At 34.4% G+C, this 14,809-nt stretch overlaps 1 protein-coding gene across 1 annotated transcript in view; it reads left to right on the top strand.

The window, feature by feature from the left end:
• Positions 1-877: 877 nt before the first annotated feature.
• Positions 878-14,809, top strand: part of dac (dachshund family transcription factor) — a 288,338-nt gene continuing 274,406 nt past the window's right edge. Inside the window, exon 1 of the mRNA XM_089635788.1 lies at positions 878-1,522. Within this exon, the coding sequence (XP_089491914.1) occupies positions 948-1,522 (575 nt within the window). The 5' untranslated portion in view covers positions 878-947. The remainder of the gene's footprint in view (positions 1,523-14,809) is intronic.

Genomic DNA, 14,809 nt, shown 5'->3' with positions numbered 1-14,809 from the left:
TTTGTCTATCTATCAAAGTTTTTTTAATATTATTATGCTAGCCATAAGTATTTGTTGTTCTAAACTTTAAAAGTTTATCTGAAACACAACTTCAATGGGGAGGTAGGTAGGTACCTGCCTCTCGACCGGCGTCCACCCTAAAGTTGGGTTAAGAGTTCTGGGGGTTAGAAGGTTCCTAATTCCGAAGAGTCGAAGGGGTAATTTAAACACCAATATGGAAAAACAGTGTCAAACTTGAAATATGTAATTTCTATTGAAACACCAAAATGACATAAAATAAATATATTGTTTTCAATATTTTTTCAAATTTCTTTCACAACTTTTTTGGATATTTTAACGATACATTATATTCGTTTTTTCTTATTTTTTTTTCTTTTTTCCTAAGAAAATTGTCGTTTGAAATAAGACATGCAGATATTACTTCTTTATCTAACTTTTCATTGCATTTTACTTTTTGGAGGAAAACTTAACGAAAATTAAAAAGAAGTGTAATAAGTAAATAAGGAAATGAAAGAAAGAAAGCTCGGTGATTAGTGTTGGTCGGAGAGATGGGAGGCGCTTAGTGCAAGTGGCGAGTGGCGCATATCGATTGCCGGGTGACATTCTTTATCAGCGCGGCGGAGGGCGGCTCCGGCGGTGAAGGGGCGTGGCCCCGACAGGCCCGGCCAATGGGGAGCGCACCCGCCCAGCGCCAGCCAATGGCAGCGCGCCCGAGTGTGACGCCCAAGGGAACTCTACCTACGGCGAAGCCTCTTCGGTCTCTTTTTATTTATTACCATCGCGAGTGGCTCCCGCCGCAGTCGCTCGCGGCGCAGTCACAGAGCTTCGGAGCTCTCAGTCGCGTGTCGCGTCGCTAACTGTCAGCATCGCTTCCGTTCCGCATACGTACATACAGCTGAGAATCGTCAATCGGTACAGGTACTGAAGATACAGAATTGTATAGTGCGATGGAGTCCGCCGCGGACTCGGCTTCTACGGGCAGCGACCGCAGCGTGTCCCGCTCCCCGCGCCGCTCCCCGCTGGCGCCGCTGCTGCCGCTCAGCCCGCCCGGGCCGCCGCTGATGCCGCCGCGCCTGCCGCACCTGCCGCCCCCGGGCCTCGGGCTGCTGGGCTCGCTGCAGATGATGCACCACGCCTCGCCGCTGGAGCTCATGGCGGCCGCGCACCACCACGGCCCGCCGCGCTCCTACAACAGCCCGCCGCCCATCAGCAGCTCGGACCCGGCCGCCAACGAGTGCAAGCTGGTTGACTACCGCGCGCAGAAGGTGGCCGCCTTCATCATCCAGGGCGAGACCATGCTGTGTCTGCCGCAGGCCTTCGAGCTCTTCCTCAAGCACCTGGTGGGCGGGCTGCACACCGTCTACACCAAGCTCAAGCGGCTGGACATCGTGCCGCTGGTGTGCAACGTTGAGCAGGTGCGCATCCTGCGTGGTCTGGGGGCCATCCAGCCCGGCGTCAACCGCTGCAAGCTGCTCAGCTGCAAGGACTTCGACGTCCTCTACCGGGACTGCACCACGGCCAGGTACGTGCCTCTGCCTACTGCCTACTGCCCCTGCCCCTGCCCCTGCCCCACCAGTGCTTGTTCTGTTTTGTTTTACCTATTATTACTTCGTGTGCGCCTTTATTTCAGTAAGTTTATTGTTTTGTGTTATCCCACCTCGTCTACGACGCGTTACTTATAAATATATTATTCCTAGTGGTAGATAAAGTGGTGTTAATTCTCGCGCTTATTCCCTCCGAGGGCGAATTAATAATGTAGATGTAAAACGGTGGCCGGCGAAAGGGTTGAAGAAAGAAATCAGCACTGCTCTGCTCTGGTTAGAGTTACTTACATATTAATGGAAGTGGGGACCGAGGATTTAATTGCCTGGTTCCTGGCTCCGTGCCTCCCTCGCCTCGACATGCATTTTTAAATACTCATTTTTACCGTTCGGTTTAATTTAAGAATGTGAGACGAAGAAAATATTAAAAAGCATTATTTTTTATACCGGTCGTTCTATGCAAATAAAATGCAGACTGGTGTTGTGTAGGCCTAATATCGTCAATTACCGCCCCCCACCCACTCCCATTGTTTAGGATTTATTACATCGTATTGTTTCATTGCATTATTCATATTAATTACTGATGAATCATTGTTGTTTGTCAGCTAATTCCATCTACCTGCTCGTTATCCATATTTGGAATAATAATTAAAAATCAACTTAATCTGAACAGTTGAATTCAAGATTAATAAATTGATGTTAAATAAATAAGTTTCAAAATTTAGTTTCATTCAATTCATCCCTCGTCCAAAACGGAAAAAAAATAAATAATACAAATTCACGTTCGGTTGTAAAATTCAAACTAATCAACTGCCGCTTTAATTAACCTTTTTATGATTAAAAGAAACACAAATATTATACTTCTGAGTGTTTTTTTTATTGCCGAGATGATTTATCTTAAGAGATGCAGCCAGTGAAGTCTCACAGACGTTATTTCATAAACTGACCGCCTTTACTGATGATATAAATGAGAGATGAACACAGGTAGAAATGATCTCGGATAACTCTGCTTTGTCATTAGCGATGTGAGATAGCTTTTAAACTTTTTCTTGAAAAAAATTGTTACCTACCTCGATATTATTTACTTCAAAACAATAGTTTTAATGAAGAAAAAAATTAAAATTATTTTTTTCTCATAATATTTTTTTCGAAGAAATGTTTAGCTTTGTCGAATGATATATAGTACAAGGACATAAGTAGTGAGGTACTTACTTATAAGTTTTGTTTTTGATTGGTTATAAATAAAGAGGATAGGTACCAACGTATCTTAATTTATTTATGCTTTCAATTTTTTTGACAGCAAAATTAAACATCACATCACAAATCAAGAGATTTTTTAAGCCATTTATTATTTACGTTTCTGTATCTTACAGTAATTGTTTGCTAAAATAATGAACGTTTTCCTCAACTCATTGATTTATACGCAACGTACCTACCTTCATTTAGATAGCAGTAGGTAGGTACTAATAATTTAATTTATTTTTTTACCACTGCCTACTCGTATCTACCAAAGAAAGACTTCGGTTATTTTAATTGAACCATTTAGGCAGGTAGATATCATCAACACAGTAATAAAACAAAATTTCTTATAACTCAATGATTTGACTTACATAAAATATATACTTTTACATAATACCCACTGTACCTATCTTCAGTATAACATACCGATATCTAAAAAATTTAACATCGGACAAAATAATCCGTCACACGTTACCACGTTTTATAAACAATCATATCAACAAACATAAAAATATCTCTCATAACTTAAGCAAAATTGCGGTATAAAAAAATTACATAATTAAAATTAACTGTAGTATGCATAAATTATAATGAAAGAAAATGAAAAACAATGCGTGCAATATAAGTTATTGTTCCATGTTTTAGTTCAGTTATTTCTGGTATTAAACATTAAGCACATATTACGCAATTATTTCATTATTATCTTGGCTACTTCTGCGACTATTAAACCTTAAGAGTGTCATTCACGGCAGAGAAAACAGCGAAAAGGCGGCGTCAGAATGAAACTAATTAAAAAAAATAATTGTGTTTGCTTTACTAATTTTCTTTAAACTCTTATGAATATTATTTACGACATGGGGAAATGTATAAGTATTACCTAATTAGTTAATTCTGTAATAGGAAATATATTCACATTGAATCAAATGAGATTTAAAATTAAGTAAAAATTATAATTAATATCTAACATGTTAGCAATGTTAAATTATTATTTATTGGATGGTCCTTTCATTCATTTTTATTCAGTTCAAAAAATATATTTTTGCACATTCAAACATTTTTTTAAATCAGTAGGTTACTAGCTTAAATATTAATTAGTTTATAAATAGGTAGGTACCTACTTTATGAAAAAAAATTGTTTGCTAGATAGGTAACTATACTAATTTGTTTAGTCAATTTAGGTACCTATGCACGTGTTATTGAAAAAAAAAAAATTTCACAAAAGTAAATCGTTTTGCCTAAAAAAAGGGAACATAAGAGAAAGGTACCTACGTAAAATCACGATAATGTGAGATTTAATTTAAAAAAAAGTGAAAAACTTTTTTCACGACACGGCTACACAGTTTCATATCTTTTCAAAAATTAAATACATGTAGGTATTTTAATTTCGATATTGTTTTCGTGAATAAATGAGTGCACATTATCCAATTTTTTATCCGACATCTAATCGCGCTGAAACTCTAAAAAACACTTTTCAGTGACATATACCTACGCATTTCTCTAAAATTGGATGATATTACAGCAGTTAATTTACTAAATAAATATCGGTCCTACCTAGTCAGGATTCGACTGCAGTGCCTGGGGAGGAAAGTTAAATCCTCAGTCCACCAATTTTTTTTTTAATTTTAAAAGTTCACCGTTGTCAAGAGCCAGTACCTGGAGAGGATGGTTCAATCCTCAGTCAAATGAAATAAAAGTATTTATAATAAAACGAACAAAATTTTTCCGGTTTGTTTTTTTAGATAAGTAGATAGAATTTACAAAATTTTACAAAGCGCCAAGGAAAATATGCGAGGGACAGAAATAGTTGAATAATTTAGAAATAGCAAAAGGAACGATCTGTAGGTATAAACTTCAATACAAAAGTTTTCTGCTTTATCGCAAATTCTACTTTGTAGTTGAGACATCATAAATTTGAGCAAATACGTAGGTACTCTTAATCAAGTTCTGCTTTTTGTTCTCTATTGATTGTAAAATCACGAACCTATAGTAAATAATGAATAGGTAGGTACCTAACAGTGTACCTGTGGATCGATCGATTCAAGGCCCTGAAATCGATCCGATCTATAATCCGATAACAATGACAGATATGCATCAGATTAGTTGAGTTTTCGAAGTAAATAGTATAAACAAAAGGTACCTATACACCGACCAAAAAAATACCTGAAATCGACACAATCTGGTTCCAATGATATTGGTTTTTCGGTTTAGAACGATATGAGTAATGTGTAGACCGACCAATACAAGAGCTGAATCGATATAATCCCCAATCATCAATCAGTTTCCAATTTTATCAAATTATTTGTTTCCTCGGAAAAGAACTCGGATTATTAATTATTTTATATACCTAGATTGTCCTAATCGACACAATCCGATTCCAATGATATCGAATGATTTGTTACCTCAGAATGGGACGATTAGTGGTAGGTATACAGACCGACTGAATCAGATGAATTTTGACGGCATGGAATTTCGAAGTAGCAGCGTGCGCAAGTAAATTTTATTTGATTGATTTGTGTTATTTCACAATTTACTAATCAAAAATAATATATAGTGTATTTATGTGACATGTAAGAACATACTTTCGTAAAATCAACATGCAGACTTGAAACGTTGCTAGAAATGCTTTTAGCCGTGTTTAGTGACCAGATCTGAATAGCCAGGTACTTCGCCACCTTCCTCTTCTCCATCTCTTCAACATACTCTAATCGGGGATACCATATTATCACTGACTGATGGTTGGGAGCAATTGTGAGGTTTCACATTTTAAAAAATCCGATTCCAATAATATCGGATAATATCTATGTGTTTCTTCGGAATAGTGGTAGGTACCTATTTATATATAGACCGACCGAATCGAGACCCAAAATCCAAATCCGATTTGACCGATATCGGATTATTTGTTTCCTCCGTTGTGAGAACTGAGAAGTGATTGTGGTGATAGATTAGGGTGAGGCTGATCGCCCCCCGGAGCCTGGAGCCGGGCGCAGTCCTACATTTCTCGCTTCACTAATTGCCCAACGAAGATGATAAATCGAGGGTATTAGGTTACAACTGGTGGTATTTCAGACTTTAACTGAGAAGGACCTTATACTACTTTCAAATTATAGAGTTATCATAACAGTATATTGGAAAACAGCTATGGAAAACTTTTCAGTGTGCAATCTTATTGACATGGACTTTTGAAGTATCCAGTATGAAATTTGGGGACGCAATATTATTAATATTTTCAATAGAAATAAAAATAAAACATGGCGAAACCGGTTGGTAAACATTAGTATTGAAAATACGATCAGGAAAAACTAGATTTTTATAGTAAAGTTTTGGTTCGATAACACATTTTTAATTTAATTGTAAATATCTACAAACTACCGTATAGATAAATAGTTAGACAGTGTGGAACACTATAGTTTATATTCTGGTTAATTTATAAAAACGAATAAATTAAATATTCACTTTGTAGCGAATAATTTAACTAAAATATTGTATGATTATACGTTTATCTTGACAAAGAAAACAATACTCTTTGAAATAAGTCGATTATTTTAATTAATTACTAGTGGTGTAGGTACACAAAGTTATTTATTTAAATCTCTTAAATTCTTAAAATGTAATTCTATTTATATTAAATTCAAATCAAAAGACAGGTTAAAACATACTTTATCTATGGGATATATGGGACTGCATTTACCTCGCCACATTCTGATATAAAGATGTTTTTTTATTATTATCATAAATTATTATTTATAGCCATATTTTCGATTATGTCTGCTTGATACCTTTCTACATGGATAGAAATGATCCTGTTAAAGAAGTGATAGCATCCAACTTCCAGATAAAATATTAGTCAGTCAGAATATATATCAGCGAACACGTGTTCTTGTCTTAATAGATATGATGATGGAATGCGACAATATCAGTATGTTTATATCAATATCAGTATTTATATGAACATGTGTTCCGCCGTCCTCATAAAACATTCACTTTTGACTGATAATTTTTTAGGATATCTTTCGAAGTTGGTATTCGTTATAGGCCTGAAGTCCCATTTTTAACAGGAAAACGAATAATTTGACCAGATTTTTATTAGATTAACAGTATTTCATATCAATGGGTTTTTTCGTGTAGTTGTATAAATTGTTTATAATGCCGAATTCAGTAAAAGATATCCAACTCTCAAGTTCACAATTTTACAAAATTTTGCTGATTTATTTGTCTTATTTTCTCTAAAGTTCGTTCATCACTGAAATGTTTAGTCTTCTCTCACCGCCAGTACTGTCAGTATCACCTTTCCGCCGGATAAGGAGTTACCTAGCCGCAGAGTCTGTGGAGTTCCGACCGCCATGCATCTCACTTTGGGACTTTATTGTATTCGCGGATTTTGCTATTGCCTCACTTTATCCACGGAAGATTTACTCTGATTCCGTAGAGTGGAGGGTGCATTCTTTTCGAAAGATTCATTTCTTTTTTCCTAACCTTTACCCCATTTTGTTGCCATTACAAGAAAAGCAAGTTTCTTCTTCTTATTCTATCTTACCGTATATGTGTAGGTTACACCAATTATATCCATATAAAAATTTATAAATTATGCTAAAGAATTCAATTGAAGTCATTGTCAGGAATTAATTTTAAAAATAACTTCTTAGTTGCTATTCTAAAAAATGTTGAAATTTTCCCGGCGGAAACTTTTATGCTGTTCCTTAGATGGCCTCTCTAATATTTGGTTAGGTTTATTGTTTAGGTAATGACCAACGTATTTAAAAAGTTGCATATCTGCGTATAAGAAATATGAAGATAATAATCATAATGTTATTTCAATAATCAAAAAATTGTAACACACCTACATACCTACCTACTAATATTTATATTAACAAAAAGATTTGCTAATTATACACGGTGTCAGGAATTTCGAAGTACAAGTGGAAAACAAGTGAATATACATTGCATAACCAAAAAAAAAACTTTTTTTTTCAAATGTTGTTTTAGATTTTTTCTTCATATTTTTCGGCAACTACATGGTTAAAAAACATTTGAAGCCGGGTCTAAGCTTCGAAAATTTTTAAAATAAATTAATTAAACGCCTGCAAGCCAATTTTTTCAAATTTAACCTAAAAATTCCAACCCTAGACTCGATTTACTCGAAAAGGAAAACTCAAATAAAAAAGTTATGCTACAAAATCCACTTCAAATGCGAGGTAAATTTACCAATTTCCCCGCTTTTACTCGAGTTTCCAGACACCGTGTATAACATTAAAGGAACTACTCGTATTTAGGGTATGAAACACATGTAATTTTAAAAAAAACTAGTGTTAAGTTAAGTAAGGCAAAGGTTTTAAAAATCTCGCAAAACATTCACTTTGTTTTAAATTTATCAATCTATTAAGGAAAATACAACCTCACTGATAAATTTCTGAACTTTCAGACTCTACGTTTAAAATATAATGAAACGATAATTCATCCCATCCTTATTAAGTTGGTACCTACCTACAAGTAGGCTTAGACGCCTCCCAATAACTATATCTAGGGGCGCGGGGTTAAATAGCCACGGAGTTAGCAGTAAGATTTATCTGAAGGTTGCCACGGCCGGGATGCTGGGCGGGTGGCTGCCGGCCGGGAGATTTATCTGTGTTCCCACAGGTGACCTCACCGGGAGAGGGCGAGAGGAAGGGCAGACAGAGGGTCGGAGGGTTGACACTCATTAACCGCTACTACTAATCCTGATCTGGAACTTGTTTGATGATAATTGATACTTTTTACTATGTAGCATCGATGTTTCATTTAATACAGTAACTACGAGTAGGAGCAAAGGTTATTTTTATCGATTGACTTGAAACAAACCTTAAGGCGATGCACTACGTCCTGTAATATTTTAAATTGAGCCGCTATCAATAACAACCCTTACGTAGACGGCAATAAGGTTTAAATTCCCGCTTAACACCATCCGCCTGTTTTGATTTATGCAAGAAAAAAACATGGCCAAAAAGTGCCTTTTACTTTATTTTGTGGATGTTCAGGCATAAATATTTAAATTTTTTTCGATCATTTTATAAATAACTTAATTTGCCACATTATACAATAAAATCATAACCGAAAATGGGTTCGTAAGTAGGAGATTTTGAACTTTAAAGCAGTTTTCATATGCCTCTACATTTTTTTTTTGGGCTTATAAAAAGACTTATCTTAAAAATACTCGATTATTTCAAAGGCCAAGATGTATTCTACTCACAGTATTTGATTAAAGCATCTGAAAAGTTTCTAGGCGACCAAATTTTCAAACCAAAAACACATGATTTTGCATTACTACGTATGGCATCGCCTTAAGATTTTTTGGTGTAAACATGTGTGAATACAATTCATAAGAAATAAGTTTCAAGTTCACCGTGAAATGATTTCATGCAGAGGCGTAGCGATCATTTTAATGCATAAAAATAGGTGCAACCCAGAAATGATTAATATATTACTATATGTTGTACAACCGTTTTTGCTTGTGGCGCGTGTATGAATGTTCATTACGATAAAAAAATGAAATATGTTCATATTATTTAGGTATCATGTGAATGTGTCAGATTGTCTAGTTTGCTCCGGGCCCGGAAGTTTCACGATACGCCAATGATCTCGCTAATAAACTTCAAACATTATCATAGCGGCAAAATTAATTCACGCCATCATTATAATTACATACCAATTATTGCACTTTATTTTAACGCAGTATGCTATCATTTGCTGGTGTTCTGTGTTGTGTTTATGCATTGGTGTGTCATTAGATTTAGATGTAAAATTGATTATTATTGTGAATTTATAGAAAATTCATTTTAACTAATAAAGGAACCTTACGATATTGGCGTGAAGAATTAATTTTAATTTGAAATCGAATTGGTATGTTTATATTTGACTTTTATGACGTCAGAATAGGCGCAAAATTAATTATTTTCTTTCCAACGCAAACCGTGTTTAGGTATCTAAAGCTTTATTTGTAGCGAACATCGAAATATAACTAGGTACCGACTACTCCTACCGTAGTGTATCAATTACACAATAGAGACGAATAACTCCTATAAGATGTTAGAACGAACTCCATGTAGTTTTATTTATAACAGATAGTACCAACTTATAATATGTAAACTTTTAATTATAATAGTTACGCATTTTTTAGTATAATTAGTTAAATTTAAAAAGTTAATTAAGGTTTTTGTATTGACAGACGATTGTCTTAATATTTTTTCATCCTTGTCCCTTCTTAAATAATAAGATTTTATATTTATCCCATTTGCTAAAAACTGAATGTCACCCTATCTGTCTTTATTATGTACTTTGCTTTTTCTTTTGAATAATGATTAATGATTAGTTATTGTTGAAATATTGTTACAATATACTGTCGAATTACCCATCTGGTAACAACACATCTAATACTCATTTTTTCTTTAATTTTGAAATATTTTGTGTTTGTATGTAGAATTACTTTATGTTTGTGATACTCTTATGTTTGCTTCACTCAATAATAATAATAATAATACCTGGATGACTTTTATAGCGCCGTTTTTGTGCAAAAACAGATACAGGCTTAGTCCTAGTGAGGTTGATTTTTATGTGAAAAAAAGTGTTTTATGTATATTGAGATGCAATAAATAAATAAATAAATTAAATTATGTAAATACCTATCATATTTTTAATCTACGAAAACCTTCAAAGTAAACCAGGTAGTTAGAAGTTACAACCCATAAATTTATTTAGTATCAAAGCAGAAATGTTCCAAATGAACGCATCCGTTTTTCCGAAATCCCCAAAGAGCAGAGTTTCCGCCAAGGGATCCGAATGGGGAGCCACAAGCAACAAGTAGACGATATCATTCATTCGTATTCCGGCGACAGTCGTAGTAGGTAGGTTGTAAATAAATCGTCTGATTCTCCTTCCTCTCTTCTTCTCCGCCCCCACGTAGCGTTCCCCGCCGGATTGCATCCAGACCTAGACCCAGACCCATTCCCACTTCATTCATTCTCCCATTCATCCGTATTTCGGCATTTGTATTTGTACTACGACTGTGCGCAATCGTAATGCGACTGGGACGTCTGTGAATGTGAATGGAAAGGCCCGTTTTTCAAAGAATACCTCAAATATATTTTATTTTCAATACAGTTCGATGATGGGCCATTGATTTTTGTCACTCTTGCTTACTTCACTAGCCCTCTTCTACCTACGAACGTCGTAATCAGCTTACACTGTTACTAAGATTTATTTGGTGTTTTTTAAAAATATTTATTTAAATTAGTTTTTTGTTGTTTATTCATTTAGTGTTATTTATTTATTTTTTAATTACCGGACTTACATCCAATATGTTACAAAGCGACACGAGATTTAGGACAATGTACAATGCAAGAGTAAAGGAAGGTATATAAAAGCAGAGACAAACAGGGAAAACATAAGAAAATAGAAATAAAATAGTATAAGTGTCAAGTCAAGTCAAAACCTTGCTAAAACTAAAGTGATACAAAATATCCCCAATTGCATAGTGAGCGACAAAAAACATTCTGACTTATACCAAAAAACTCAAGGTCTTGACGTGAGTTGACCATTTTACATATATATAATCATATCATCATATATATCATATAGTTTCTGTCTTGAAAAATAATAATCAATAATATTTATCAAACACGTCTTGCATGAACTAAATACTGAAAACAGAGTTAAAAAATTATACCTAAACTCATCTTTCATCTTTAAATCTCTTATTCATAGTGTTCTAGCTTGCAGGATTTTCTTCCTTTATTTTGTTAATCTTGTTTGTTTGTATTTTACGCATAACACTTCTAAGGTATAAAATTTGTTTAATTATTTTGCAGGAAAAAAGATGTCTACTATTATTCTACTACTAATAATTCACTTAAATACATCATAAAAAAATAATGTCGTTCTATTTTTTCTTTAATTCCCGAAAAAATATAATTGCAAAAAACCATTTTTAGCAAACGGAACCCCTTACAATCCAGAGTATCCGAGTCCATTTCGACTGTCTGTTTCCGCCCGTGCACTTATTGCGGGCGCGGAGGGGCGCCGCGACGCTCGTGCCGTCTAACCGACGCCGGGACGCCCAATTCGAGAGGCGTCTCTCACTTTTTCGTATTCGAATTCAGTCAAGTATTTACATGTTGCGCGAATGCGATTAATCCAGTTTTATTTTTGAAAATACCTAAGATTGTTTTTTACCACAAAAGAATCAAGTAAGTCAGTAACTAGTGAGCTGATTCGTTGAACGTTTTTTGAAAATTGGTAGAAACTTTAAAATCACTGCTTTATTTATTACTTGCACAAACAGTCTGTAATATCAAGGATAATTTTAAAGCTCTGTTTAATAAATTTATACGAAAGATAGGTCGAGATATTTAGAGTTTATTAAAATAACAATATCTATTTACGAATTTCATTTCTTTGTAGGATAATGTATATAGTCTAGTCTAGTCTAGTCATCAAAAAACACGAGCCAATCAACTCATCAATAATTGCACCGTTTAATTTTTCATTGTACGATAACAATGCAAAAACTTAATTAACACAATTATAATTAAAATTTTTGTTCAAAAATCTTTAGTATTATTAACTGGATACTGTTAGAGAGCAGCTAGAGAAATATCAATAACACTTTTGTACAAGGTAGTATCTGCTTTTTGTCCTTCTATTATGTACGTTCTGACATCTGACGGGTGCAAAAAAAGAAATCTGAAGCGCTTTTAGATGCTTTTATTTTTGATTTGCTGTTAAAGTATTTTTTGAGTTATCTACCTACCAACTTTCATAGATTTTGTTGGCTTTCACATTATCATTGTGCTGGTAGACAAGTAATTATTGGCATTTATGTTTTTTTTTGGTATTCTCAATAGTTTTATTTCTTAATCATCCAAGACTATATTAATGTCTGAATGATTAAAATGGAAAACGTGAAACAGCGACGAAAAAAAAATAAAACTAGGAATTGAACCCAGTACCCTTTCATTGCTAATGAAGTGCTCTGATCACTGAGCTAATTCGATAATATATCATTAAGTTATTGGACTATAAATATTCATCAGAGATTTTAATTTTTATTAATATTCATTTTTTTTAGTGTGTTACATATCTTGACTTTTCTACAAGTCTCGGATGATTATTTATAGTGGAATAATTTAATGATTTATGATTGAATAAGCTCAGTTGTCATTGTCAGAACACTTCATCGGCAAAGAAGAGGTCCTTCGTTCGATTCCTAGATGCGACTGCATCTTTTTGTTTCTTTCCTGTTTCACTTTTTCAGTTTGCATCGTTAATATTTTCTTCTTCGATTAGAGGTTTTACTCCTTAAGTTATTCCATTATATATAGTTTTAATTTTATTTCATATCTCTTATTGCTTTGATTTTAATTACTTGTCATAACTACACGGTAGATGATCACCTAACCTGAAATTAAGTCTGATTTTACTTATGGATTGGTGTTTAGTTATGTGTATGTTATAATATTTCCATCTTATATTCTAATGCCTATTCAACCGGAACAAATTTCAACTTGAGCAAGATGTCCGAACACTCAAACTGCCAAGTCGACTAAGTTTGTTGTGACGTAGCAGTAGACACGTAGAATATTGATTTTATAGTTGTGACAGCTCAATATAAACACAAGCGGTACCTACGTTAACCAATATAGCCAATAGGTAGATGGGAAGGTGCCTACCCAAATTATGGGACGGAACGATGACGCGTCGATACTTAAATTAACAACTACATCTTTATCATTATTTTTCATTGTTTATCTTCGGGTCGTCTACTCCGCCGTTCAAGGGTTGCTTTTGGTAACATAAAATAACCACCCACAAGTAAAACTTTTATAGATTTGTAGGTATCCTAGCGTTGTTAAGTTATTAACTCACTTTGCTTAGATACAATTTCGGCTCAAGATCAGCAGTAGTAGTTACCTACTTTTCTACTTGTAGTTCTGTGAACAGTGGATTTCTATTTGATTACTTCGACTTGACGTTCGCAAGAGTCGCAGCGCTCATGCGCTCTGGTGGAATAAAAATGTACTGTCAAACAGGGCTACCATATTTACAGACAGACGAAATTGGTCGAAACAAAGGAAAGTGGTCGAGTCAAAACAAGACTTCGTCACGCTTAAACAAATATCAACCTACATACTTTTATTTTTAACATTACTCAAAAGCTTCCTGTTTCTTCCTTGAGTGTGTCATTGTTGAAAATGTCTTAAAGTTACGTATTTTCTATGAAAGTAGGCACATTCCATTTTACTTCATACGCACAACTTCATCAGTTTTTTTTTTCATTCCGAATATAATTATTTTTATAGTTTCTATCATGAGAAATCCACTTGAATTTATCCATCCACGAAATCTAATAAGTATAACTCTTAATTATTCTGATGTGTGTGTAATGTAATAAACGTACCTTTGCCATTGAAAGTGTCCTCCCCAAAGTAAGATAATATGCATTCTAATATTTATAACATAATTACAACTCAGTGAACCAACCCACGTTGGATTAACAACACTTTGATTTTACTTCTATTATTGAGATCACATTGTGAGATAGACTCGCAACTATATTTGCTGAGAAATAATAAGCATATTTAATGCTAATGTTCTTGCCATTTGATGTTCTTTGTCTATTATCAATCTCACGAATCTGTTGAATAACAGAAAAAAAATTGTAACAACTTTTTACTGGAACGGAATTATTGTTCGTGTGGGCAATGCCTCATTTAATTTTGATTGAGAGTTTTATGTAGATGCGGAAAATACACCTTTTTATAATTAAGTGAAGATAAATATTCATTGGGCACCTTAGTAGATTGTGTATCTTTACCGGAATAGTGGATGGCCAAGGAAAATGAAAACGCAGTCGGGTAATATTATTTATTAATTTATTATATAAATTACAAACAATACAAAACAAAATGAACCTTTGTCTGTCCAACTGGAAAGGATTCCCGTTCCAGGACAGCCAAATTGTGTATTTAGTACATAATACATAATATTCTTACAATGGATTG

The sequence above is a fragment of the Hesperophylax consimilis genome, chromosome 9 (assembly GCF_061612785.1).
Source record: "Hesperophylax consimilis isolate HC1 chromosome 9, BYU_Hcon_1.0, whole genome shotgun sequence".
Taxonomy (NCBI): domain Eukaryota; kingdom Metazoa; phylum Arthropoda; class Insecta; order Trichoptera; family Limnephilidae; genus Hesperophylax; species Hesperophylax consimilis.
Note: the sequence above shows the minus strand (reverse complement) of the source record. Positions and strands in the feature narration are given on the sequence as shown.